The 25,019-nt window shown below is 35.6% G+C and overlaps 1 protein-coding gene and 2 long non-coding RNA genes across 5 annotated transcripts; 1 reads left to right on the plus strand and 2 right to left on the minus strand.

The window, feature by feature from the left end:
* Window positions 1–933: 933 nt before the first annotated feature.
* On the minus strand, window positions 934–12,229 carry LOC140776831 (uncharacterized). 2 transcript variants are annotated; one of them, XR_012106937.1, is made up of 4 exons: window positions 11,362–12,229; window positions 9,616–9,747; window positions 2,122–2,351; window positions 934–1,315 (listed from the first exon to the last, which is right to left on the minus strand). It is a non-coding gene; the product is annotated as an uncharacterized lncRNA (long non-coding RNA). The 2 variants fall into 2 exon arrangements; XR_012106938.1 differs by lacking the exon at window positions 9,616–9,747.
* On the plus strand, window positions 2,134–16,967 carry LOC140776828 (ABC transporter G family member 41-like). Of its 2 annotated transcripts, XM_073120712.1 has the most exons (24): window positions 2,134–2,516; window positions 2,613–2,736; window positions 3,091–3,170; window positions 3,389–3,476; window positions 4,710–4,869; window positions 4,970–5,046; window positions 5,861–5,914; window positions 6,004–6,094; window positions 6,262–6,563; window positions 7,113–7,394; window positions 7,472–7,785; window positions 7,890–8,050; window positions 8,130–8,233; window positions 8,346–8,499; window positions 8,585–8,716; window positions 8,835–8,908; window positions 8,995–9,327; window positions 9,506–9,796; window positions 10,230–10,313; window positions 12,189–12,322; window positions 12,581–12,808; window positions 15,646–15,817; window positions 15,912–16,166; window positions 16,601–16,967. In XM_073120712.1, exons 1-24 carry the CDS (start codon window positions 2,134–2,136, stop codon window positions 16,865–16,867), a joined length of 4,344 nt encoding a protein of 1,447 aa, XP_072976813.1. In that variant the 3' UTR covers window positions 16,868–16,967. The 2 variants fall into 2 exon arrangements, with proteins under 2 accessions (XP_072976813.1, XP_072976814.1); XM_073120713.1 differs by lacking the exon at window positions 5,861–5,914.
* On the minus strand, window positions 12,814–24,644 carry LOC140776832 (uncharacterized). Its single transcript, XR_012106939.1, has 4 exons — window positions 24,551–24,644; window positions 16,988–17,047; window positions 16,634–16,822; window positions 12,814–13,309 (listed from the first exon to the last, which is right to left on the minus strand). It is a non-coding gene; the product is annotated as an uncharacterized lncRNA (long non-coding RNA).
* Window positions 24,645–25,019: the final 375 nt, after the last annotated feature.

Here is a 25,019-nt window from a genome sequence, read left to right on the forward strand (position 1 = left end):
CTATCCGATTCGGATACGGATAGAATTTTTGAAAAAAATTCGGATACGGGTTGGATATATTTTTCCGATTCGGATACGGATATCGGATATCCGTTTATCCGCATATATTTTTAAATGATTTACAGTTTTTAGTTTGCTTATTTAAATAGTAAATATTAATATTGTTACTAATAATACTTTATATATTATTTATGGAGATTAATTTCTCTAATTTTATATATTTGATATAATTATTTGTTGTAAAACTCTTAATAATTTTGTGTTAATTATATCTAAATAAAATATTATAATTATTTTAAATTTAATTAATATCCATTTAAGATCCGATCTTTTATCCGAAAATTATCCGTATCCGAATCCGTATCCGGACTAAAAATATGGATTCGGATATGGGTTGAGCACTATCCGATCCATTTTCACCCCTATACTTGCTTCCATAAAATTTTATTTTTCTTTTATTTAAGATTCCTCATCAAATTACTTTAAAATAGAGTCGATCTATTCACTATTCCGTAGCCGTCTGCGAGACCAATTTATCTAGAAAATAACATACTTTATTATATTATATTGTATATAATTTTTTACAATAAATTAGTGTATATTTCCCTACAGCAAATAGTTTGGTCAAAAACTCCTTAAATTAACTTCCAACTCATAAGGAATAACACCCCCTCTAAAATCCAATTTTATTTATATCTTCTTCAAGTACAAATCTGTCCAAATTGTTTTTCTCTCAGGTCTTTCGTTACCTGCAAGCATTTCTAGCAGAAAGGTCCTTCTACCCAATAATGCATCATGTGAGGTTTCCTCATATCCCGCCAAAGGATTTAACAGTTGACTTCCTTCAAAAAATAAATTTGCCAAAGAAAAGATAACCACATCCAGTCGCAATGAAGCAGAACTTAATTTCTCAAGAAACACAACTAGACAGTTCAGACACACAAAAAGAGAGAAATAACTCAAAGAAGAGAGAGTTTACAAGTACAATGTATCCATTTCAGGACAATTTTATTCCCCATCTAGAAGACGATATCTTTTCTTGAGTTGCTCTCCTAGTGGAAAGATTCTGGTCCTCCATAAACGAACTGGGCCATAAAATAATTTCCTTTAAAGAACCACCTTAGCTTGTTATTAAATTTCTCGCAACTTGCATGTGGCTCAGTTCATTGCATCGAACCACCCTTCGATGATTCCTTCAATTTTTAACCACCAAAATCATCATAATTTAAAAGGCAACTCAATCAGAATTGACTTTCTTGCCGATCCTTCCATAGTATATACGTACTTCTGGAAATTCCACATGAATAATTGGGAACTGCAACAAAAAAAAAAAATTCAATCTTCTAGATGGAGGTGTAATCGAGATTCATAAAACTAACAAAAGGAAAGAAAATGTATTCTTAAAGATCACTAAGATATGTTTGAAGATAACAAAAGACTTGATGAGTCTACAGTCTGGAGTTTGTTAATCACATCAATGCGTAACAATGTAACTATCAGGCTAATGTAAGAGAAAAAATAAAATAAAAATATAGTCAACTGGGACTTTAACTGAAGATTATTAGAACTGAATGTGTAAACAAAAGTTAAAAAATTATACTACCAGACAAATCGAAGTAATTAACTATGGCATGATCACAACTACCTGACGAAAAGAAGTCTATCACAAGATATTGAAGGGATTGGATGACACTAAGATTTTGGGAATAGTTCTTTCAGTTTCAAGAAGATCTATTATATATCTTATAAACTATGTAAAAATGAGTAAACTAAACGATCACATGTTCTTCTATGGCTCCTTCTCCATGATAGAAAATTACTATATTTATAAGCAGGGAAACATGAAGAATCTGAAATATCTAGCATAAAACAAAGAAAAGTTGGATCCTTGACTGGTGGAGGTCAACTAAGTTATTCAAACTAACATTAGTAGCATATAAAAGGATAGACACTTTAAGTATAATAAGTTATGCCATCATATATACTGTTTCATTGCTTCTCCAACTCAAATACTTTGATTACGAAAGCTTCATTAGCAACTCTTCCATCATCATGATCTTGAAGGATCAACAAAGCTGTATAAATATCAAGTCAACACATTTAGCTTGAGAGGTGAAAAACCTTCTGAAAATCATGGCTCAGACGACTGGGAAAAATGAAGCTGAGTCGTTTGACATCGAGCTAGAAGAGATAGGGAGGAGCATAAGGTCATCATTCCAAGCTGCTGCTTCAAGCTTTCGTATGAGTTTCAGCAGCTCTGTGAAGGAGGATGACGACGAGAACGAGCTGAAATGGGCAGCAATCGAGAGGCTACCTACCTTCGACCGGCTAAGGACATCACTTTTTGATCACTACAGCAATCAGAAAGACAGTGAGGGAGATCGCAAGGAGAAGAGAGCAGTAGATGTTACCAAGTTAAGAGCTCTAGAAAGGCATCTGTTTATTGAGAATCTAATTAAGCACATTGAAAAAGATAACCTTCGATTGTTGCAGAAGCAAAGAGAGAGAATAGACAGGTCAGTCTCATCTTTCTCCATCAAAATGATGCATTTCTATGTGCAGCTGAAATCACAAACATCATATATTGATCGTGTTCACAATTATCTTTGTAGAGTAAATGTGAAGCTGCCTACTGTAGAGGTGCAATACAGAAACTTATGTGTTGAAGCAGAGTGTGTGGTAGTTCAGGGGAAGCCCTTGCCCACCTTATGGAACACTGCCAAGAGCATGGTTTCGGTAAGCAGTTTATTTAGTTCATTCTGAAGATGTCTGAGCATGGGTTGCTGCAATTTGTAGTTTTGAACACCACTAGTAAAGAGTGATTCTAAAGATTGGTATAAGTATGTTCCAGATTAAAATTTTTGTACCTCGGTTACCGTTGTTAGGTTTCACTAATAAAATCACTAGTAAAGAGTGATTCTAAAAGTTTTGCAAATTAAATTTGTTACTACCAAAATGAAATTTTTATACAGCCCTAATAGCACAAGCTGGATTGTGATGTAACTCTTCTGCGAATGTTAGTGCAGTGAAGCTCACTTTGTAAAGATGATGCATATATGTTTGCATCTAACATTGATTTACATGGAGCAGGTTCTAGGAAAGGTACCAGGCTTAAATCCTCAAGCTAACATTACCATTTTAAAAGATGTCAGTGGGACCATCAAGCCCGCCAGGAAAGTATTCACAGCCAATTTTAGTTCTAGAAAGTTTTGACATTTTTTTATCCAAATAAATAACTGCCTTATAATAGCTATTCATTCTGTGAAGGCATCCTTCAACAAGAAGCACACATAAACTGCTCTCTCTTTTGTAATTAAATCATAGCCTATGTTTTGTTCATTTGTGTTTAATAGGAAGAAAAGTTTATTAATGGAGTTATCACTAGCTACAGGATGACTCTGCTACTTGGGCCCCCAGGATGTGGAAAAACCACCCTCTTGCTAGCACTTGCTGGAAAACTGGACAAATCTCTCAAGGTATTAATCTTTGAGCTCACTTTTCACAGATAAAATAGTCATGTAATATCAATAGACTTTTGTTACACGAATGAAGATAAAAAATCATAACGATGAGAAAGGAATACATCAAAAAATGCAGTGAAATCATGGATTAGTTCACTGTCTTGGATAGTTTAACACTTCACCCGACCACTTCTTTCTTTGCAGATGTTCAATTTCTCATGCAAGTTCCAAAAATCTCTGCAACAAAAAATAATCCAAAGGCATGTTCAACTGAACCATTTCCATCGAAGCCACACGGATTTAAACCACCAAAATACATCCTCTGACATTGTTCACAGGAACACACTATTAAAAATCAACTATTAAATAATCCTACATTGGATCTACATTCAAATTTATTCGCTCAATAATCGTGGATTTTATGATGGAGTTACACCAGTTCACAGAACTAAATGCAGGCAGTGGATTTATCAGAAAGTCATTAGGGGTCTACAAAACTAAAGAAAGCACTGAACTTTTCAAAATCTATGGATAACCAATGAGTAAATCAGTAAAGATTGTGCTTTAGTTTGTTATCCTCCTGTATCTACTTTTTCTCTCTCTTCCAACTTCTCTTTCCCTCTGATTGTAGTCCTCAAATACCCAAGGAAACATCACTAGCACAATCTGAACTGATTCAGACTAATCAACATTGTAAATGATTTCAGTCTCTACCAATGCAATGGCTCATATATGCACGTGATTCAACCACTTGAAGTATTCTTCTTGAATTTCCACTAATCAGCATGACTTCTGAAGTGTCTGATTAATTCGTTGACCTACATCAACATTTCCTTTAGATTTTTAGTCAGATGGGGGTTATTTGCTCTTGCTACAACTGCTTTCCATGTTATATAACTCCTCAATAATTCCAACTTAGCATGTCTTTGTTCCATCAGTTGGTAGTATACAATTTGCAGTTAACATTCAACTCAGGCCACTACTGGTGAAAAGTTTACAATGAAAACCTTGTAATAAATACTAAAGGTAACTGATAATAAGCAATAGATTATCAACCAAAATACAACTTAGTTATGTTTTAATGTCACTCAGCTCTCATCAGATTTTGTAGATACTAAATTTGTTGATCATAGATAAAGTGAAACAAGCACTGGAAGTTTGAACCTCAAATATGTTTCTTTAGTAATTTCTAGCATATAAAGCTGAAAAATATATTCCTGATCACATTTTTCCAAGTTCTTTTTATAGGTAACTGGAGAAGTTCAATACAATGGCTTCAGGCTGGATGAGTTTATTCCAGAGAAGACATCAGCTTATATAAGCCAATATGATCTGCATATTCCTGAGATGACAGTACGGGAGACATTGGACTTTTCCGCACGGTTTCAAGGTGTCGGTAGCAGAGCAGGTAAGGAACCCATAGATGTTTAGAGTGATTTCCAATGAACAATGATTAAAAATTAACCCAAACTTGTTAACTGAAAATTTCTGATTTGGGTACACTGAAGAAATTATGAAGGAAGTGAGTAGAAGGGAGAAGGAAAAAGGGATAATTCCTGATCCTGACATAGACACATATATGAAGGTAAAGCATATCTCTTTCTTTCCTTCTTTCCTAATTCAACTACTATTCATGGTTGGAATATACAAATCACATATACAAGCTTTACAATCTTAAATTTTTAATATATGGGGCATTAATCATGATGAACTACAAAAGGAAGATACCAAGGATGGTCGTGCCGGTGGTGGCACGGCACCTGGCACGGGGTGTGCCAAGCCGTGCCAACTAGCACAAAGTATGCCGAGCCGTGCCAACTGGCACAAGTGCGTGCCAATCTCTGTGCTGATGTGGAGCCTTTGTTTTAACATTTTTTTTATTTTTATCAATCATCAAATGAAATCTTTGATCACTTCATCATTTTATGTTCAATTAGATATTGTTTTAATTATTAAACTACTATCAATTAATATTATGTGTTGAATGTTATTATATATATTTAATTATATTATAGAGTGTTCAATCATTAATATTATTTTTAATGAATATATTCAATCATATTATGTGTTGAATAATATTTATATTTAACTATTACTTTATCTTTAATAAAAATGTCATTTATAAAAATAAACTAAAGATAAAACACTATAATGTAGATTTTAATACATATTGAAGACTCAAAAACATCTCTAAATATCCTAAATTTTTTGTTAAAAATATATTAAATATGTGCTAGTGGCGCGTAGGGGCATGCTGAGGACATGCCAGTGGGCACGTGCCAAGCATGGCCATCGTTGGAAGATACATTATGTTCTATACTAGATGGCCTATAATTCACTAGAGAAGACACAATTTTACATTCTTACTGTATGCCTGAGGAATAAATTTATTCTGGTAGGCAATATCTGTGGAGGGATTAGAAAGAAGTCTCCAAACTGACTACATTATGAAGGTAACTTTCTACATGAGGAAAAGATTAGGCCAAAGGATGCATGAAATAGTAGTCTTTATCCTTGTATCTCTATCTTTCTTATTTATCAGATCATGGGATTAGACATATGCGCAGACACAATAGTAGGGGATGTCATGAGAAGAGGCATCTCAGGCGGTGAGAAGAAAAGATTAACTACAGGTAACTCAAAATTGGCTAAATGCATCAAATATATACGCATCTTGTCCATTTTTGTTTCATAAGGTTTCACATGGAACAGTCATCATCATTCACTAATTTCCAACTCATCAAACTTATCTAATAGATATCTTGGCTTTGATCCTTCTCTTCTACATATGTTTTGGTAGGAGAGATGATTGTTGGACCAACAAAAGCTCTTTTTATGGATGAAATATCAACTGGCTTAGATAGCTCCACTACCTTCCAGATTGTTTCTTGCCTTCAACAACTGGCTCACATCACAGAATCTACTGTGGTGGTTTCACTTCTTCAGCCAGCACCAGAGACTTATGATCTATTTGATGATATTATCTTAATGGCAGAAGGAAAAATTGTATATCATGGGCCTCGGAGTCATATTCTGGAATTCTTTACAGAGTGTGGCTTTAAATGCCCAGAAAGAAAAGGAGCTGCTGACTTTCTTCAAGAGGTACATATAGATTTATCATTTTATCTTAGGAAATTTATCAAAAATGTCTATCCTTTTATTTTTATTATTGGTATGGATATTTATCATTTGATCACTATATTTTTCTTTAATATCTCAAAGACACCCTGATTTAATTTAACCCTAAATAGCAGTTAACTGAATAGATAATATTATGTTACTTTTGAAAATAAATATTATATATCTAAAATACCCTTATTTGAGTTTAAAATCTAGTTTTCCATTCATTTTTACCTTACTAAAAAATTTATTCAAGGGTATTACGACCAGTTTGCATCTATAGTTATCTTAACTTATATGTATAGTAACTGACAATTAACAAAACTAATGATGGGGTCTTTTTGATGCATTTTAGGTAAAATGCAAGAGTCAAATGATAAATATCTATATTGTAGGGGTGTAAATGATAATAAAAGCAAAATATATCTTATATTTTATAAATCTCCCTTTTACCTATGCTGATTACTCTCCTATTTCACTACGTATCAGCAGAATTGCATCACCTAACATCTTCAAAACAAAACATTTCAGGTTTTGTCCAAAAAAGATCAAGAGCAATATTTGATCCACCCACACGAAGGTTATACTTATATCTCAGTTGATCAATTTTCTGATAAATTCAAATCATACCACATTGGACAAAGTCTAGCTAAAGAGATATCAAAGTCTTATGACAAGTCCCAGTGCCACAAGAATGCTCTTTCCTTCAGTATTTATTCATTGCCAAAATGGGAGCTGTTTAAGGCCTGTGTGGCGAGGGAGCTTCTTCTCATAAAAAGGAACTCATTTGTTTACATATTCAAAGCTACTCAGGTAAATCCATTAAAGTTTATAACTTTATATATCACTTGCACTAAAACAGAATCCAATCTATTCCCCATATATTGCAGCTTGGTGTTGTTGCAATCATTACAGGGACCGTATTTTTGCGTACACGTATGGGGGTTGACACCATTCATGCTAATTATTATCTGGGCTCGCTCTTCTATGCATTGCTCTTACTAATGGTAAATGGATTCCCGGAGTTGGCTATGACTGTTTCTAGGCTTTCAGTTTTCTACAAGCAAAGGGACTTTTGCTTCTATCCTGCTTGGGCATATGCAATTCCAGCTTCCATCCTAAAGATCCCAGTCTCTTTAATAGAGTCAATAGTTTGGACATCTATAACTTACTATATTATTGGGTATAGTCCTGAAGCAGCAAGGTAAGTACCATTTTAGATTAAATGTTAAAATGAGATTTAGAAAGTGTAGAATATATGTCTAACATCTACCGCAATAAAATCCTTATTTGTGATGCTATGTTTAGATTCTTCCGTCAGCTCCTTATACTTTTCTTCGTCCATCAAACATCACTATCCCTTTTCCGGTTTGTCGCCTCATGCTTGCAAACAGTGGTGACTTCCACCCTTGTTGGTATATTGTCTTTAATGGCTATTTTCCTATTTGGGGGATTCATTCTTCCACGACGTAAGGCAATTCCTACTTTTTCTTGATTTGGCAAGTTCCAAAAAATGAGCATGCTTAAGATGCAGCTATCCTACTGCAGCTTCTATGCCAAATTGGTTAAAATGGGGCTTCTGGGCATCTCCAATGTCATACACAGAGATAGGCCTAGCTGTAAACGAGTTTCTAGCACCAAGATGGCAAAAGGTAAGCAGAAACAACAGATCAACTGGCTATCATGTAAAACCTCCAGTAAGCCAGCAAAGTAGTTCAGCAGTCTAACCATCATTTCTCTTGCAATAACCATTTCACATTATAGATCTCATCATCAAACACAACAATTGGGATTGAAGTTTTGACAAGCCGTGGGCTGAACTATGCTGGCTACTTCTATTGGATAGCAATTGGAGCATTGTTTGGATTCATTATATTGTTCAATACAGGATTTACATTGGCCTTAACTTTCAAAAGACGTAAGATCCATCCAATGCACTAAGAATTACTCAGATATACATAAGTATTTCTTCTTTCTAAACACTGACAAGTTCTACATCACAGCTCTTGGAGTTTCTCGAGCTATAATCTCTCGTGCAAAGCTTTCTCAACTACAAGGAAAGGATCTTGACACAGACTCTATGAACAAGATCACCACTGAATCCGAGATATCTGCTGCAGAACCTAAAAGGACTGGTGAGACAATTCTATCTAATTCAAGGAACTTAGAAAAACTATCACTAGTAATGACATGCTAGAAAAGTTCTGAAGGCGGAACAGAATCTAACTGACAGCGTCATGTTTAATGGTGCAGGGAAGATGGTCCTACCATTTGTTCCCCTCACGGTAGTATTTCAGGATGTGAATTATTATGTTGATACTCCTCTGGTAATCAAACTACAGATACATATAATAGGTACATGCATGTTTAAAACTGGTTCCAGAATGTCAATAAGAAATATCTCGTCTCGCAGGAAATGAGACAACAAGGCTATCCAGCAAAAAGACTCCAACTGCTCCATAATATAACTGGTGCTTTCCAGCCTGGAATTCTATCAGCATTAATGGGTGTCAGTGGAGCAGGGAAGACAACCCTCTTGGATGTTCTCTCGGGAAGGAAAACTGGCGGTGTTATTGATGGAGATATAAGAATAGGAGGATATCCTAAGGTACAGAAAACTTTTGCTAGGATATCAGGTTACTGTGAACAGATGGACATACATTCTCCACAGATTACAGTAGAAGAATCTGTAGCTTATTCAGCCTGGCTTCGTCTGTCGCCAGAAATCAATTCACGAACAAGAAATGTAAGCCACTTGTACAAAAACATGCTTATTCCTTGATACTTTAACAGAGCTTTTCAAACCACTAAAAGATGAAATTTGATAACACAGGGTATTAGAACTTAGAAGTTAAAACTAGCTACAGAGTATTTTGATTCATATCCCTGTGATAAATTAATTGAAGAACTATACACTGATTCAGGAATTCATAAAAGAAGTCCTCGAAACAATTGAGCTCGATGGAATCAGGGATTCTTTGGTTGGATTACCAGGCATCAATGGCTTATCTACAGAGCAACGGAAACGACTTACAATTGCAGTAGAGCTTGTGTCTAATCCATCAATAATATTTATGGATGAACCTACATCAGGTCTAGATGCTAGAGCAGCTGCAATTGTGATGCGTGCAGTGAAAAATGTTGCTGAAACAGGAAGGACGGTTGTCTGCACAATCCACCAACCCAGCATTGATATATTTGAGGCATTCGATGAGGTAATCTTTTCTCATTCTTAATGTTAAGCAATGAACATACGATAGTGCAACAAGACCAGGAAAAAGAGGGTCCACACAAAAAGCAAAAGTTCATTTTAAAAGATAAATAGACTATTATGTAAGTTTGTTGGTGTTTCTTATCTCACCAACCATTGTAAAAGCTTAAGCTATTAGAGGCCGGTAATTGTTATCTTTTAAATTCTAGAACTCTCTTTCACTTCTGCACTCCAGTCATTTTGATAGGCCCAATAAATAAATATGAAATAACTAGGCAGAAGTTTTATATTTTATGTGATCCCAGTGAGATTTGAACTCAGGACCTTTTACTATGATGCTCACCAAAAAAAACTTCAGTTGTTAGAGAATGGTAATTTCAATCTATTATATTCTAAAATTGCCTTAAGTAAATCACTTAAGAATTTGTCTTTTACAGCTTATTTTAATGAAAAGGGGAGGAGAACTGATCTACTCTGGACCACTAGGACAGCATTCATGTAAAATTATTGAATATTTTGAGGTAAGTCTTTGATTACCATGAATATTTTGCATTTCTCAGTTCATCATATTTTTATGACAGTTAAGGATTATATAATCTTAACTAAGTGTTTTTCGTATTCCGACTTGTTTTTAGCACAACATTGCATTTTTATTCAAAGAATTTTGGCAAGGTTTCAATGGATTCTCAAGTAGCCATTAGCATGTATGCATTGCTAATGCCAAAGTAAAATTTGTTAGGAGAACAAAATCAATGTAAAGGTACCTGCCATAGATCATGATAATATAATCTCCAAGAGTGATACTGTGGAACTAACTAGCTAATAATGCAAGTAAGGCCTAGATAGTTTTATCTTAGATAATATACACTTTTACTATCTTTTGGCTGATTTTTTAAAAAAATTAGGAGTCCTGTCATGCTCATTAAATGACTAATTATCAGATAGCACAATTTTTCTCAACACCTGTTTACAAATAGATGAAAAGCTTCATGTCCAATATAATTTTATTTACTTATATCAATATTGATCCAAGTGTACCATCACCAAACTTTCTCTCCATAATAGATGCATAGTAAGATCAGAGATGGATGAAATCTGACCAATGTTTCTGAATAGCACTATGAGATTTGTTAAAACAAGCATCTAAAAGAGTTCTATTAAAAGAAAAAAAAATATTCTATGATATGGATACCATTTACCAAGAACTCATCATTAAGTCTGTAAGAGTATCATAAAACATAGGCAACTTGGCCATATATGAGATTCAACAATGATGTAACAGGTGCGTTACATTGACATGAAGTTTCTTTTAACCAGAAAGGAGAATCCAGTAGGAACTATGGAAATGAATGAGTAAGGAGAGGTCAGAGATGAAGGGAAGAGAAAATTTTTTTTTTAAAAAAAAAAGCCCTTAAAAGGCAGAAGCAAAGTGTATTTAGAGGAGCTTAAAGACAACTTTGACATACTAAATAAAAGATTCTTGCTATTATAACTCAAATAACTACATACAAATCTTACTTCTTCCATCATATGATCAAGAAAAAAATGAACACAGGGATAGTACCATACCATTTACAAGGACTAGGTCTGGTAATTCTTGAGAATATCAAAATATTTCCTTGTTCTTTGCAAGACGTTAAAACCTGTTGTGACAAAAATACAGTCAAACAGAAAGAAATTAGCAGCAATGTGAAAGGCTTTTAAAGTTTCATAGCTACATCCATAATAAAGGAAAAGAGAACAGGAAAGAATAATGATCATAGAATAGAACCCAGACAAATGAGTATTCATACTTGTTAATTGTTATAAACTAACAGGAAAGCAATCTAAATAGTGATGTCACAAATAAATATAAAGAATACTACAAAGGTTACCCATTCAATTTGGAAACTTAAGCAAGCTTTCTGAAAAACCTAGCTTAAAGAGCAACATGATTATCTTTCGAATATATAGCATTCAATTTGGAAACTTTTACAAAGTATGACCAGCTAATTTCTCAGAGAATCTTATGACTGTCTCAACCTGGTTTCAATACTTGATTGATTCTTCTAAAAATGCACAAGGAGAAAAATGTGGAAGAAATTACAGCTCATTATGAAACCTAGTACAACCAGAATCAAGAAAATTGATCTTTCTGGTTAAATGGTTAAGACATGCAAAATTCCAAGACCCTGGAAAGAGTTTAAAAATAAAATATTGCAAAATTTACTGTAAAGAACCATACTCAATTTTATTTATCATAAGCTTAAAGACTGAATGGAGCACAATCAGAGGTTCTGAGTACTATGTAGACATACAAGATAGTACATTCTTATGCTTGCCACTTTTTTATTTTATATCCATCACTTCATTATGATGAACATTTGGAAAATAGCTTTTCCTAATTTTTATTTCAGGGAATTACTGCAGTACCAAGAATTAGGAATAACTACAACCCAGCAACATGGATGTTGGAAGTCACCTCTCCATCAGCTGAGATGCAACATGGAATAGATTTTGCAAAAGTTTACAGGGAATCATCCCTTTATGAGTGAGTTTGAACAATGCAAATTATTTTAATATCAATATAAAAATTGCAAGCAAGTGTGAGGGTCGTGCATGTCCTCATTCCATCTGAAATAATAAAGATTAGTAGTAACTATAGCAAATTGTCTGAAATAGGATAGGTTTTGGACCTAATAATCCTCTATAGATAGAGTAACTGGCAGTAGAAGTTAATCCCAATATATTGAAGTCCGGAAATGACATCCTATTACCTGTTGTGTTAACTATTACTTTGTAACTGAAGGGACAACAAGGTGCTGGTCAAGAAGTTGAGCAAACCTCCACCAGATTCTAAGGACCTAAGCTTTCCTACTCGCTTCCCACTAAATTTTTCGGGACAGTTCAAAGCTTGCTTATGGAAGCAATATTTGTCATATTGGAGAAGTCCTTCATACAACTTGGTGAGGATACTATTTATGCTAGTATCTTCGATAGCATTTGCAATACTATTCTGGAAGCATGCAAAACGAATGTAAGTGCTCAGAACTAACTTTTTTCCATATTGCAATATCTTACAGCATGTAGGTTGAATACATGGATAGGACATGGTAATATCTGAGAAACAGCTTTAAAGATAAATAGTATGAATTTGCAATTAATGTATGCATTTGCACATATGCCTACACACACCTACACCCACACATCCACCAACACACACACACAAGATATGTCACGACCCGAAATTGAAATCATGATCGATCATATACCTCAATATGCTTGAGATACATAAAGCCTTACTAATACTTTCTAAGTACATAATGACAAGAATTATTAAAAGAAAAGAATTTGATTTATATAATTTAATCCAATCATAATAAAAATAACCATTGTCATCAGTAATATGTCTTTAAACAATTTGAATTAACAAATAGTCTAAAACATAAAAACCAAAAAAATGGAAAGGTAAAGGGGTAGGTCTTAAGTGGAGGTAGGGTCTCGGTGCATCTCGCTCAGTCGCCATGCTGACTATTACCTGAAATATTATAAAAAGAAAATCCATGAGTCAACAACTATAGCTCAATAAGTGAAATCCACTCGAAAACCAAATAAATCTAATATTTATAACATTAAATAAAAATTCAAATTCAGCAATACAAAAAAACTACTAAGTATGTTCTTAAAGTAACAATAATAATAATAGAAAGTTATATCTCATAATATGCTCAGTTTCAACATATCGAAATTTTTCTCAATAATAATAATGTCATTTGTCTCAATTGAGTCTACACCCTGGGGATCCACATCAACTAGAAGTCACCTCAAGATGACGCACGGATCTTTCCCTCATAGCTGATCTGATTAGAATCATTAGGAGGTATCACTATGTGATAAAAGCACCTTATCTCTTTCACTAATCATTAAGAGAGATTAGAGTCATCTCAAGAAGTCTTTCGATCTATCCTATGACTGTTCCCTAACCTCGTTAGAGTCATTTAAGAAATTCACCGTAGTAATCTGAAATAAGACTTTCTCCTGAACTTTCAATTAGACTTGAGTCACTACGAAAAGTTGCAAGCAATCTATACTGGGACTGTTCTCTAAGTCATACCAATACTAGTTATATTTTTCTCACTAAAATTTACGATTTGCACGAAGTATAACGATACACTGAATTATATATTTTACGCACAAAATTATAATAATTAAATTTGCACACAGAAAATGTAATAAATAAATTTGCACACAAAGAAATACGTGGTCTAATAAAAGGTACGAAATATAATATGAATAAATATATGAATGAACCCACTCACTTAAGTCTAGGTAAAACAATTGGAATCTCTAATCTCTAGTCCACTTGCTAAAAATCACCACCGACGAGTCGCGTGGTGGTCTGCAATTACTTCGACGATGCTGATTTGATCCCACGTCGTGACTTCGACGATAAAGAAAGAAGAAGAAAATAGGAAAGAAGGGGGCTAGAGTGGGTGAATAAGATAGGATTAGGGTTTTTATTTATAAGTTAGGTTTTAATCCTAATCCTTAATCCAAATTTCAGAATGGCTGAAATCCGTTGCGTGACTAAGAAGGAGAGGGGAGGGAGGTTGCACGTGCAATGCACATGCGCCCTCTTCTCTCTCAATTTTTTTTTTCAGTTTTTATAACATGAGTTGATGTTGGGACTTAGAAGAAAAAGAAAACAGCATGTCTGTAGAACTGAAAGTCAATCTACATTAATCCTCTTGATTGTGAATATAAATTCACATTTAAATCACAATCAGAAACATAGGATCCTGAAGCACTGTAACCAGGTAGGAAGGTTTCTTCTGCATAATTCTTTGCATTTTATATTGTCTAATTTAAGCATAGTTAAGCATAGAGTCTTGTATTCATTAAACTTCCTTAGGAAAATATGGTGGCCATTTCAGTAATAAAAGATGGTGTATGGGTAATAGGACATGAAAACAAAAGAACACGAGGTCTTTAGTTGAAAAACTCTTTCTTTTATGCTATGCTTACCAAAATATTATGTGCTAGCCACTACAGCTACATAGAGTCATGAAGAATGTGATTTAAGAAAGGTCCAACTATTAAATAATCGTGTTCCAAGAGTATCATAGTGGTGGTCTAAGACCTAAACTAATAAGCATGTCAAGAAACAAAGACTGACTTACACAGCTTCAACGCACTAACTTGTAACTCAGCTTGTCAAGTCACTCAAGGTATCAAAAAGGTTGAACTAATATGTGGCAATATGTAATCTTTTCCTTCCACAAAATTGTAACCATGCAAAAGCACCATAAATTCCATCTTAATGCCGAGGCTCTACAAGTGTTGAGTCTGGGGACTGGGGAGAGCAAGGTGCATCCTTTTCTCCATTACTCAATGGGTCATTTCCCTGAATCAAACTCATGATGCCGAAGTGCATAGTAGCCAGCTACGCAAACAACTAAGCAATGCCCTCAAATATCCAAAGGGGCCAAATGGAGAAAATCAAGTGTATATTGATCGTTGCAGCATCAAGGTTTGGTGCAAACAAAGTAACAAATCTAGAATCTAGTGAAGGAATTGGGGGCTAAGGTATTAAATCTAGACAGCTTTGCACCAATCAATCAGGAGATGAGGAAAATGACAATCTTGCCCGCATATATAGTTTGTAATAATAATTGATAATAAGAAAATAAGGAAGAGAACTATAGATTTATAAGTTCACAAATAATTTGCATGTAATTCTCAACTTAGCAATTATGACCTCCCACAACAAGGATTAAATCCTTACTTACACTTAAACAGGCCATTGTCAAGATTTTTGTATTATTTATAGATTAAATACTATGTTCACCAGATAATTTTTTCCTTCTTTTGCAGCAACAACCAACAAGATCTATTCAATATTTTGGGTTTTATGTATGCTGCCACAGTTTTTAATGGAATAAACAATTGTACATCAGTTATACCATTTGTTGCAGTTGAGCGCACTGTTGTATACAGAGAAAATTTTGCAGGAATGTACTCACCATGGGCTTACTCGTTTGCACAGGTTTATTAAGCTTATGAAGTTTCTGCGACCATTTCTATGATAAAGTATTATTTCACTTACTATTAATCAAAATAACATTTCCAATTTTCTCCAGGTAGTCATTGAGATCCCTTACATATTCCTCCAGGTAGTATTGTTTATGATCATAGCATATCCAGCTATTGGTTACACCTGGACAGCAGCTAAGTTCTTCTGGTTCTTTTACGTCATGTTCTGCACATTGCTCTACTTCGTATATGTCGGAATGATGCTGGCTTCTATGACCCCAAATGTACAACTAGCATCCATATTAGCATCTCTCTTCTACACCATCCTAAACCTCTTCTCAGGCTTCATTGTGCCTAGTCCAGTAAGTTCACATTTATTTTTTGCTCATCAATAAATAAAAATTAAGGAAATTTCATTAACTCATGTAAAGGTAATGGAATTATGAAGCATTACACAGCAAAAGTTAAAGCACATATGCATATGGTCTAGCATTAATGTATCAAAGACTAGTACTTTCGCTCATAAATTCTATACGCATTCCACTTTTTAACTTTTTCTATGCATAGATTGGCTGCTGAGCACACAGAGATATGTCTGAACTGTCAGGACAAATAATCTGACGTCCTAAACACAATACACATTGCAAGGCATACTTTTGTACGCATTTATGATAAATTGAAACTTCTTGATATACTACGATCTGTTGAATGAAGCACAACTTAAAGGTGTCTTATGATAGACTTCTATGCTAGTATGTATGGTACATGAACCTGACAGGTATTTACTTCCTTGCAGCAAATTCCAAAGTGGTGGATTTGGTTATATTACATTTGCCCCATGTCTTGGACTCTGAATGGCCTCTTTACTTCACAGTTTGGAGATGTAAACAAGGAGGTGGATTTATTTGGAGAAACTAAATCAATATCTTCATTCCTGGAAGATTATTTTGGGTTTCACCACAATCATTTAGGAGTAGCTGCTGTTCTTCTTCTTGCCTTCCCCATCATCTTTGCTTCTCTGTTTGGATATTTCATAAATAAACTCAATTTCCAGAGGAGATAGAGAGATAAATGATAGACATGATTTTTCTGTAATCTACTATAGATAATACTAAAGATGTTAAAATACAAAAAAAGGAACATCTATAAGTTCATTTATTTTATGATTTTATCTATTTCTTACCTCAGATGTTTTTATATATCATTGCTGATCATCCTTAACTTCATATTGGGCCATCCAGAACTTGAAAAGACATGGTGAGAGAAGAGGAAAGGGGCATCAAAGACAAGAAAATTGGTTGAGGAGAAGAGCAAAAAGGGAACATGAAGTAAAAACAAAATGATAAATGAATAAGCAGTGATTATAAAGGAGACGAAGCAAATTGCACATTCAAATTATGGTTTAACAAATCAATTTGATATATGAAGTATCAAATTAATTTTTCTCTTACAATCCAATAAAGTGCAAAAATTTTGATTGGCTACTTCAGTCAGAAAAAATGATGTCAAATCATTATGGTTTCTTTCTTACTACAACGAGACAGCAAACTACCATTACATATGTATAGTCCTACTTAAAACCATTGAAATGTACTTGCTTAGTTAAAATCAATTTAACAGAAGGAAGAAAATTCATAAACAGGTGTGCTCCGATACCTAAAGATAATTAAATTATCATCTTATGAAAGTGGCACCTAATAACTTTGTTTAAGGGGAAAAAGTCAAACTTAATTACTTAATTAGCACATTCTAATCTGTAACAATGAGATGCAAACTTTGGGTGAGAAATGAACTAGTTGGCCGTGCCAGTTGGCCAAACTTATGCCTGAGCAACTTCTGAAAAAATGAGCTATGACACCCCTTCCATGATAGGAAGCACTCATACATGGATGACTATGTCGAAGACAGGAGTCAAGTACAAGAGTGCAAGACAAGAAGCAAACAAATAGATGCCAATTGTTTAATCTTTGAAAGGCTAGTAAAATCTCAGGTGAGGTTGAACCCCAAAATATGGAACTTATGTAGAGAAGACAGCTTTCACAAACTCAGGAGACACTTGTTATCAAATAGGTTATGAAAATGAAGTGGATCTAGCTATGACGAAAGCTATTATTGACATGTTACCACAAGAGATTGTCAAGTAACTTCAAAGCCTCGAAGCACAGAGCTTATCAATCATTTCAAAGATGGCTGTAACAAGACTTCACATGAGCAACAATTCACATGTGAAGCAACTAGCAAGTAGAAGAGGTTATTCAAAAAGAAATTTACCGTCTAGTCTATATGCATCCAGCCTAGCAAGTAGAAGAGGTTATTAAAAAGGAAATTTATGCTCTAGTCAAAATGCATCCAGCCCTTTGTTACGGGGCTAGATATTTTATCTATTAAAATCTCATGCTGCGCATCAATCACATATCAATGCCAGCTCTCTCATAGTCCCAATCATAGACATGCTTTAAAACAATGTAGCAGAATTGAAAGCGTGCTCCTTGAAAGCGCTCCACCACATATTCAATCAACTATCCACTCCATGAGTACCCACATCCAATTCTCCGATAGAGCTGACCACAATGCCATCAAGGGAATATCCCACTTGACAAACTCTCCTCAAGAGTACTCTGCAACCGAATGTCTCAATGCCATCAAGTCCTTAGCACAACTAAGCCCTCAAGCAGAGCACCGAACTCTCAAATCTTGGCCTAGACCTCATGTCTTTTCTTAGTTGCTCCGCAAGACGAGCCCAAGGTTCAAAACCTAAGTTTCAAGGTAAGATTCTGCAACACCTTGTATCACAAAGGGCTCTTAGATTACCGGTTGTCCTATGGGAACATCGATACCGTAAGTGTTGGCCACACCTCTGTCCACAACAATATCACCTAGTACCGTGTACCGACGTGTTCCTCCAACCGATGCAACATGGCTTCACAAAGCCATGCCATACATGCGACCAAACCGTTGATGTCCTCATGTACCTATGATCTTTTGAAACATCACGCACGTCCCCAGTCTACATTCACATGCTTGTAGGCCATTCGCAAAACTCATGTGCCTCATTGCTTAGTCCTTGCTAAAACTTTAGTTGACTTGCCTTACACTTGTCTTCGACTAGATACATGCCCCGCACACATTACCATAGAGCATTGCGCCCAAGCTCCACCCTGTACAAGATAGACAACCAAACACCCACCACTAGCAAGGGTACTAATCAATGCCTCATTAGCACGACACTTCTCTGCCTGCTTCCTTGTCCCAACTTAAGGGTCTATCATCAATTGTCACTTAATGCCCACAAATCCCCAAAGTCCCCTCGAAACAAGGATTCTAGCCTAGCATCACATGCCAAGCTAGATTTGTCCATCTTGATAGACCATTCCATCTTTAAACTATCCCTTATCATCTGCACGCTCCACCATAGAGAGCACCAAACTAAATAACGTAGTGCTTAACAATAGTATAGGAGAAACCTCCCCAAAATCCCCAATCTATAATGTTTTTGGCCTCATGGCATAGACAATACCCAACCTCCACGTTTGCTCCACAAACCTACCTTGCGCACATGAGTCTAGGGCATGGCACTCTCTTGAGTGTCATAGCGAACTATTGTTCTAAGAGTTCAAAGTAGGGGATATCAAAGCCACTCCTCAAAAGTGTCTTGACCCTCATCAGAAGGAGTAATGCCTATTACAAATTAACACAATTGCAACATAGGCATTCACATGAGTTTGCTGACATAGCTAATGACATTAGCACAATCCTTTCCCCACTACCCAAGTAAGGCATCCCACCTTTTCCCACCCATGACGTTCGAAGGTGTTATAAAGCATTATGTGTTCCCCTACAACCAAGAGCATTCCAAGACATGTCCTCCAAGTGTACTCCATAACAGTCTCCCCTACTCAAGCTATCAACATCCTTATCGATGTTGTACACACTTTCCCCCAAAATACTCCAAACTCCTTTTCTAGAACCACTACCTTCTCTAGATTAGAACCATCCTTGGTATTGCGTTGTCAACTTCTGCCTCCGACTTGAGAAGTTCGCCATCTAAACACCACAATGACCCTTCCTTTGATACAGATCATTGCACTCAGCCTCTCTTGAAACATCTTGATCTCCCCAAAGAGTTCAAGTCCTTTTCCCTAAGTTAAAGCTCTCGACGGCCTTGGCAACCCTCACACGACACACTAACCCTTTAATATGACAAATATGCTTCGGTACCCCGTAACTATGGCCACTAAAGTTTTCTACAACTTATTGCCTATGTATTACATCTCTTAATCTATGTATCTCTCACATATCTTGTAGTTGATTGCAAGTCATCACACTTAGTTCAGTCAAGTCACACTTACTTTCAAATTTGGTGTTCTTCACTTCATCCTGTCCTCCGAATTAGAGCTCATTGTCTAAGTACTTGTCACATACAATACTGAATTCTTACACAGACTAAGACTCAGTTGCTTCATTTGTCACACAGATTCATCCACTTAAAAACCCTCTTCTTCCTCTTTGTCATAGAGTTGTCTCAACATTCTCCAAAAACGTCAGATAGAGTTCTAACACACGTAGAGTTGAGTGGCTCTCCTTTGCTCCCCCACTATTAACCCATGACTATGCTTACCAAAATCTACTTTCCAAGGGCCCTAAATCCCACTCGAAACTTCAACAGGTTCGCAATCTAATATAAGCCTAATCGTGGGCTCAGTCCATCAAGTTGAGTGAAAGATCATTGCACTAATGACCCCATCGTTCCAAATACTGTCTTAAAAAAAGTTTGCCTTCAGTTCCTGTACAAACTGACTTTCACCACCAATACATTCCCACAATCGCACAACAACCTATCACCATAGCTTGCCCAACATTTGAGTACTTCATTAGAGCAGCTTGCTTCGATCTTCAAACCCTACACACTCCACCATGAGCCCTTCGCGGTACCTCCTGACTGTTGTGCATCTCGCTACTGGTCCATATGCACACAAGGCATCTCTTCCTGTAAAGTACACCCCATTCTCCATGTCATCCCATGTCAGCACAAATCCTCCAGTGTTTTCACAAAGTCAGAATTGATTTGCAATCCAATATCCCAAATCTAAGCTCGAGCTTCTCGATGCCTTACCTTTGCTTATAGCTCCACACTTGCTTGCCCACATATTTACAATGACAAGCTATTGTCAATTACTTTACAACTCAACCTGACACACAACTAGTCTTCCATTTATTTCTATCTGCCACAGCAATATTACTACCCTGGTTTGTACCACCCTTACAGAACTTCAGCTTGTTGACATTTCTACACCAAGATTTGTCTTTTTGCCGGCAACATGATCTTATTTGTTCTAATGAGAATATGAGTCATCAACATTGTCACTGCTTTTGGCTCAAAAGTTTGCTTGCCTTTTTGTTTTGCAAACATAATACCATCGATGTTGTCGCTTTGGCAAATTTGAGAATGCCTTTCGAAACTCCCAAGCGAGTGTACCCAAATCATAGGAAATCCCATCAGCGATCATCACACAAGAAAGAAGTACAAGTCCAATGCAACTTTCGCCACCAACACTAGTGTTACAACCGGGAAACATTTTTCACATTGCATTCCTTCTTTTTAAGGCTCCCATCGACTACCTTTTGCATTGAACAACATGAATCCACTTGGACATCTTTTATTATTACAATCCCCTTTGGCAACTAAGCTGCCAAGCACATCGTTGCCAATGTGCTTCCCCACTCTGAGTCACTGACAACTAAAATTAGACTCAGTCTAATTCAGCGTCCACGATGCCCCTAGTCTGCCAAGCCAACCTGCCCTAGGTTGCTAAGTGGCCATGTATGAACCACGCCTTTCTTGTCTGCCACAAAATTGAGCTCTTCCACTATTCAACACTCAAGAGCAAAAACTAGGTACCATGTACTTATTCTAGTTTCACCGCTAACTCCTTTAAGCACTGCATCCTCAAGTGGGCTTTCACTATTTTGCAACTGTAAAGGTGTTCAAACACAGTGATTCATTAAACAACAAAACAATCTTTACTTTAATACCATTTGTCTTGGGGTTAGAAATTTCACCTAATAAAATCTCGTGTGGCACCTCAATATCATATGCTAAAGTCAACCTTTTCAAAGTCCCTATCGTAGACATGCCTTAAAACAATGCAGCAAAATTACATAACATAGCCAAGCGTGCTCCTCGAACTCCACTCTCGGTGCTACACCATATATGAAACCCAAGTGCCCACTACACAAGTGCCCATATCTGACTTTTATAGGCCAATCACAATGTCATTAAGTGAATATCTCACTTGACAAACTCTCCTCGAGAGTACTCCACAACAGGGAGCCTCGATGCCATCGAGCCCCATCAAGTTGTTTTGGCCTAGACCTCATGTCTCTTCTTGGATTCGGCCAAAAAATTGTGGCGGCTCTATTGTGTGCCGGTGAGGGAGAGAGAGAAGGGTGCGCACGTGCGCTCCAAGAGAGTTTTTTTTTTTTTTTTTTTTTTGGTTCTTACAATTGATGTCCTCAAGTATATGTGGCCTAGGAAACATAGATACCCCAAATGGGGCGAAAGTATTTGCATCTGATATGTTTTTGGAGTATACAAAATAAAAATAGCTCATTTTAAGTTTCAGATATGACGGGGATATGGTTGGATACGTTAGGGATACATTTTTGGCTTATTGAGTAATCAGGTAGGTATTGATTGCTAATGGCAGGTTTAATTTTTTAAACCTGTTAAGCTTACCCATTAGTTCAAACTTCAGAGAGAAACATTATTTGCCTCTTTCCCTCTCGTTCTCTCTCAACATTTTGTGCCCTAGTTCACCCCATCCCTTTTGTTCTCCCTCTCTCTCTCTCTCTCGCATGCCAATCTTCCTCTCTCCGATGTCATGCCGGTCTTCCTCTCTCGACGTTGGATCTCTCATAGAAGGTAGTTCTCCTCCGCTGGCTTCCTTTGTCCCATTCTCACGTTGGAAGTCTTGCTTCATGCTAGTTGTTTATCGGTTTTTTCTTTTCTTTTCTTTTCTCTTCTCATTTTTTCCTCTCTTATTCTTTAAATTTTCTTCTCTGGATTGCATCAGTCCATAGATTTTCTTCCACTGTCCCCTTCTCAGTTTCTTTTCTCAATTTTTTTTTCTTTTCTTTTCACAGTTTTCTCTCCCTTGTCCTCTGAATTGCGTCAGTCCATGGATTTTTATTCTCTAGATTTTCTTCTCCTGTTTATGTTAAATTATTGCTAGGATGGTTAGTAGAATACTAGAATGTTGTTAGAATGCTTATCTTAGCAGTAACAGTTAGAATAGTATAGTGTTAGAATGGTTACTTGGTTAGTCCCTTCTCTATTTTATTTCTTGTATGACAATAACAGTTGATTTTAGTTGAATAGAATAATGTGTCTTAAAATGTTTCTTTGACGTCATATTACCATAGATAAATGGTTATTGAAAGTATGAGTATAGTGCTAGTAGTGTAGCGGCAAATGAAATTGACCCTTTGGAAATATGTAACCAAATTAAAAATGATAGGAGGAGGAAATACTAGTTTTAGTGCAATTATTGTCAACAGATATATAAAGAATTTTATTATAGAGTGAAGGCTAGTGTGAGAAGAATTAGTGGATGCAAATCTAATCACGTCTTAAAGTGAATAGCCATCATATCGTGGAGATGAAAAGGATTGTAGAAGAGGCTAAGTTAAGAATAAGTAACTATGGCTAGGCCAATACCAATGGCAGCTCACTATGGAACTTATAGTTTGCCATTTGGAATTGTTTCTTCTAATATACCCTATGGTTTAAAGAAGAAAGAGACAACCTAGTAAACAGCTCTTGCAAAGTTATTTAATATGATTTCTCATAATCAATTATAATATGAAATTGCTAAAATGTTCTACTCTGCCATCTTTTCATCTTACTAGGAACTCATACTATACTAAGTCTTATACTTTTGCAGCTAGCAATCAAATAACAGGTTATTTGCTCTTGGATATTATATGTTGAGAATCATGCTCCTCTAACAAAAAAGAGTAAACATTGAAAAGTTATTGGAACTCATTAAAGACATGAAGGGCAAAAATGGTTTAGCATTATGTGCAATGGCTAGACCGATAACAAATAAGACCGCTAATCAAACTTTTGGCTAAGAGAGGTCCCAGGTGCAATATGATACTGAGTTATACAAATAGGTAATTAACCTGAAAAAGAAACTCTTAATAATAGATCAATTTACATTTGCAATACAATCATGCATTATGATGCACGTGAGATAGAATATAAGGATCTTTGTTTCAAGATATCACATGGTGGCGGCATCATCATCAGAGAAACACATCCACACCACATTCTTACTCTCCACAAATGATGACAAATATGAAAATAACTTCTTCCTAAGTATGAATTCCCTTTATCTTTAGCCAAGCAGAGAAAAATTAGTTTTGTCATTCTAAATAGCTAAAGATACTTGTATAATCTCATCTTTCGAATCCAAGGCATACCAAATAAGAGCTTTAATCATTTCTTCAATGACTCTATATATAAAAACAACGCTCTGATTGAATCATGCAACGTCTAAGTTATCATAATTTTGCAGAGAACTAAGACAAATTAACCCTTAAAATGGTTCTCAAATCTCTTCTTTCCTTGCTGATGCGATGGATAAAATCAAGCAAGCCATTATCTCGATACGTCAGAGAAGAAAAGAAAAATATAAATTTGACGAAAAGGGAGCGTCATAAAGGAACTAAGACTGTTGCTTACCTACTCGAGGATTGGCAGCGACAAGGGTTTAGGGCAAAGAAGAGCGCGCGCGAATGTGGATGAGTTCAATAATAAAGTTCCTCTCAGAGAGGGGTTCATAGCAAGATTTCTTAAAACATAATAAAGTTTTTAGGGAAAATACGTTTTAATTTATGATATTAAACTCAGAACCAGTGGTAAAATTACATCCATTTCCTTTTTTATTTTTTTTTCTTCGGATGGTGAATGGATCATGAACTTAATTATCATATCAACAACCATAGATAGATATGTATAATCTATTTCTTTCTTCTTCTCTCTGAAATACAACGTTCTATCAAAGGAATGCTATAATTCTATTTCTTTTTAGAATCTATTCTCTTAAGTACAATTACATACACAAATCAAATATCCGATACATCCGTATTTATTTTGAGTCTATAAAACCTGTAATATAATTACTGAAATCTATATGCAATCACTATAAGTT

This window comes from Typha angustifolia, chromosome 14, assembly GCF_048772165.1.
Source record: "Typha angustifolia cultivar Huaian chromosome 14, ASM4877216v1, whole genome shotgun sequence".
NCBI lineage: Eukaryota > Viridiplantae > Streptophyta > Magnoliopsida > Poales > Typhaceae > Typha > Typha angustifolia.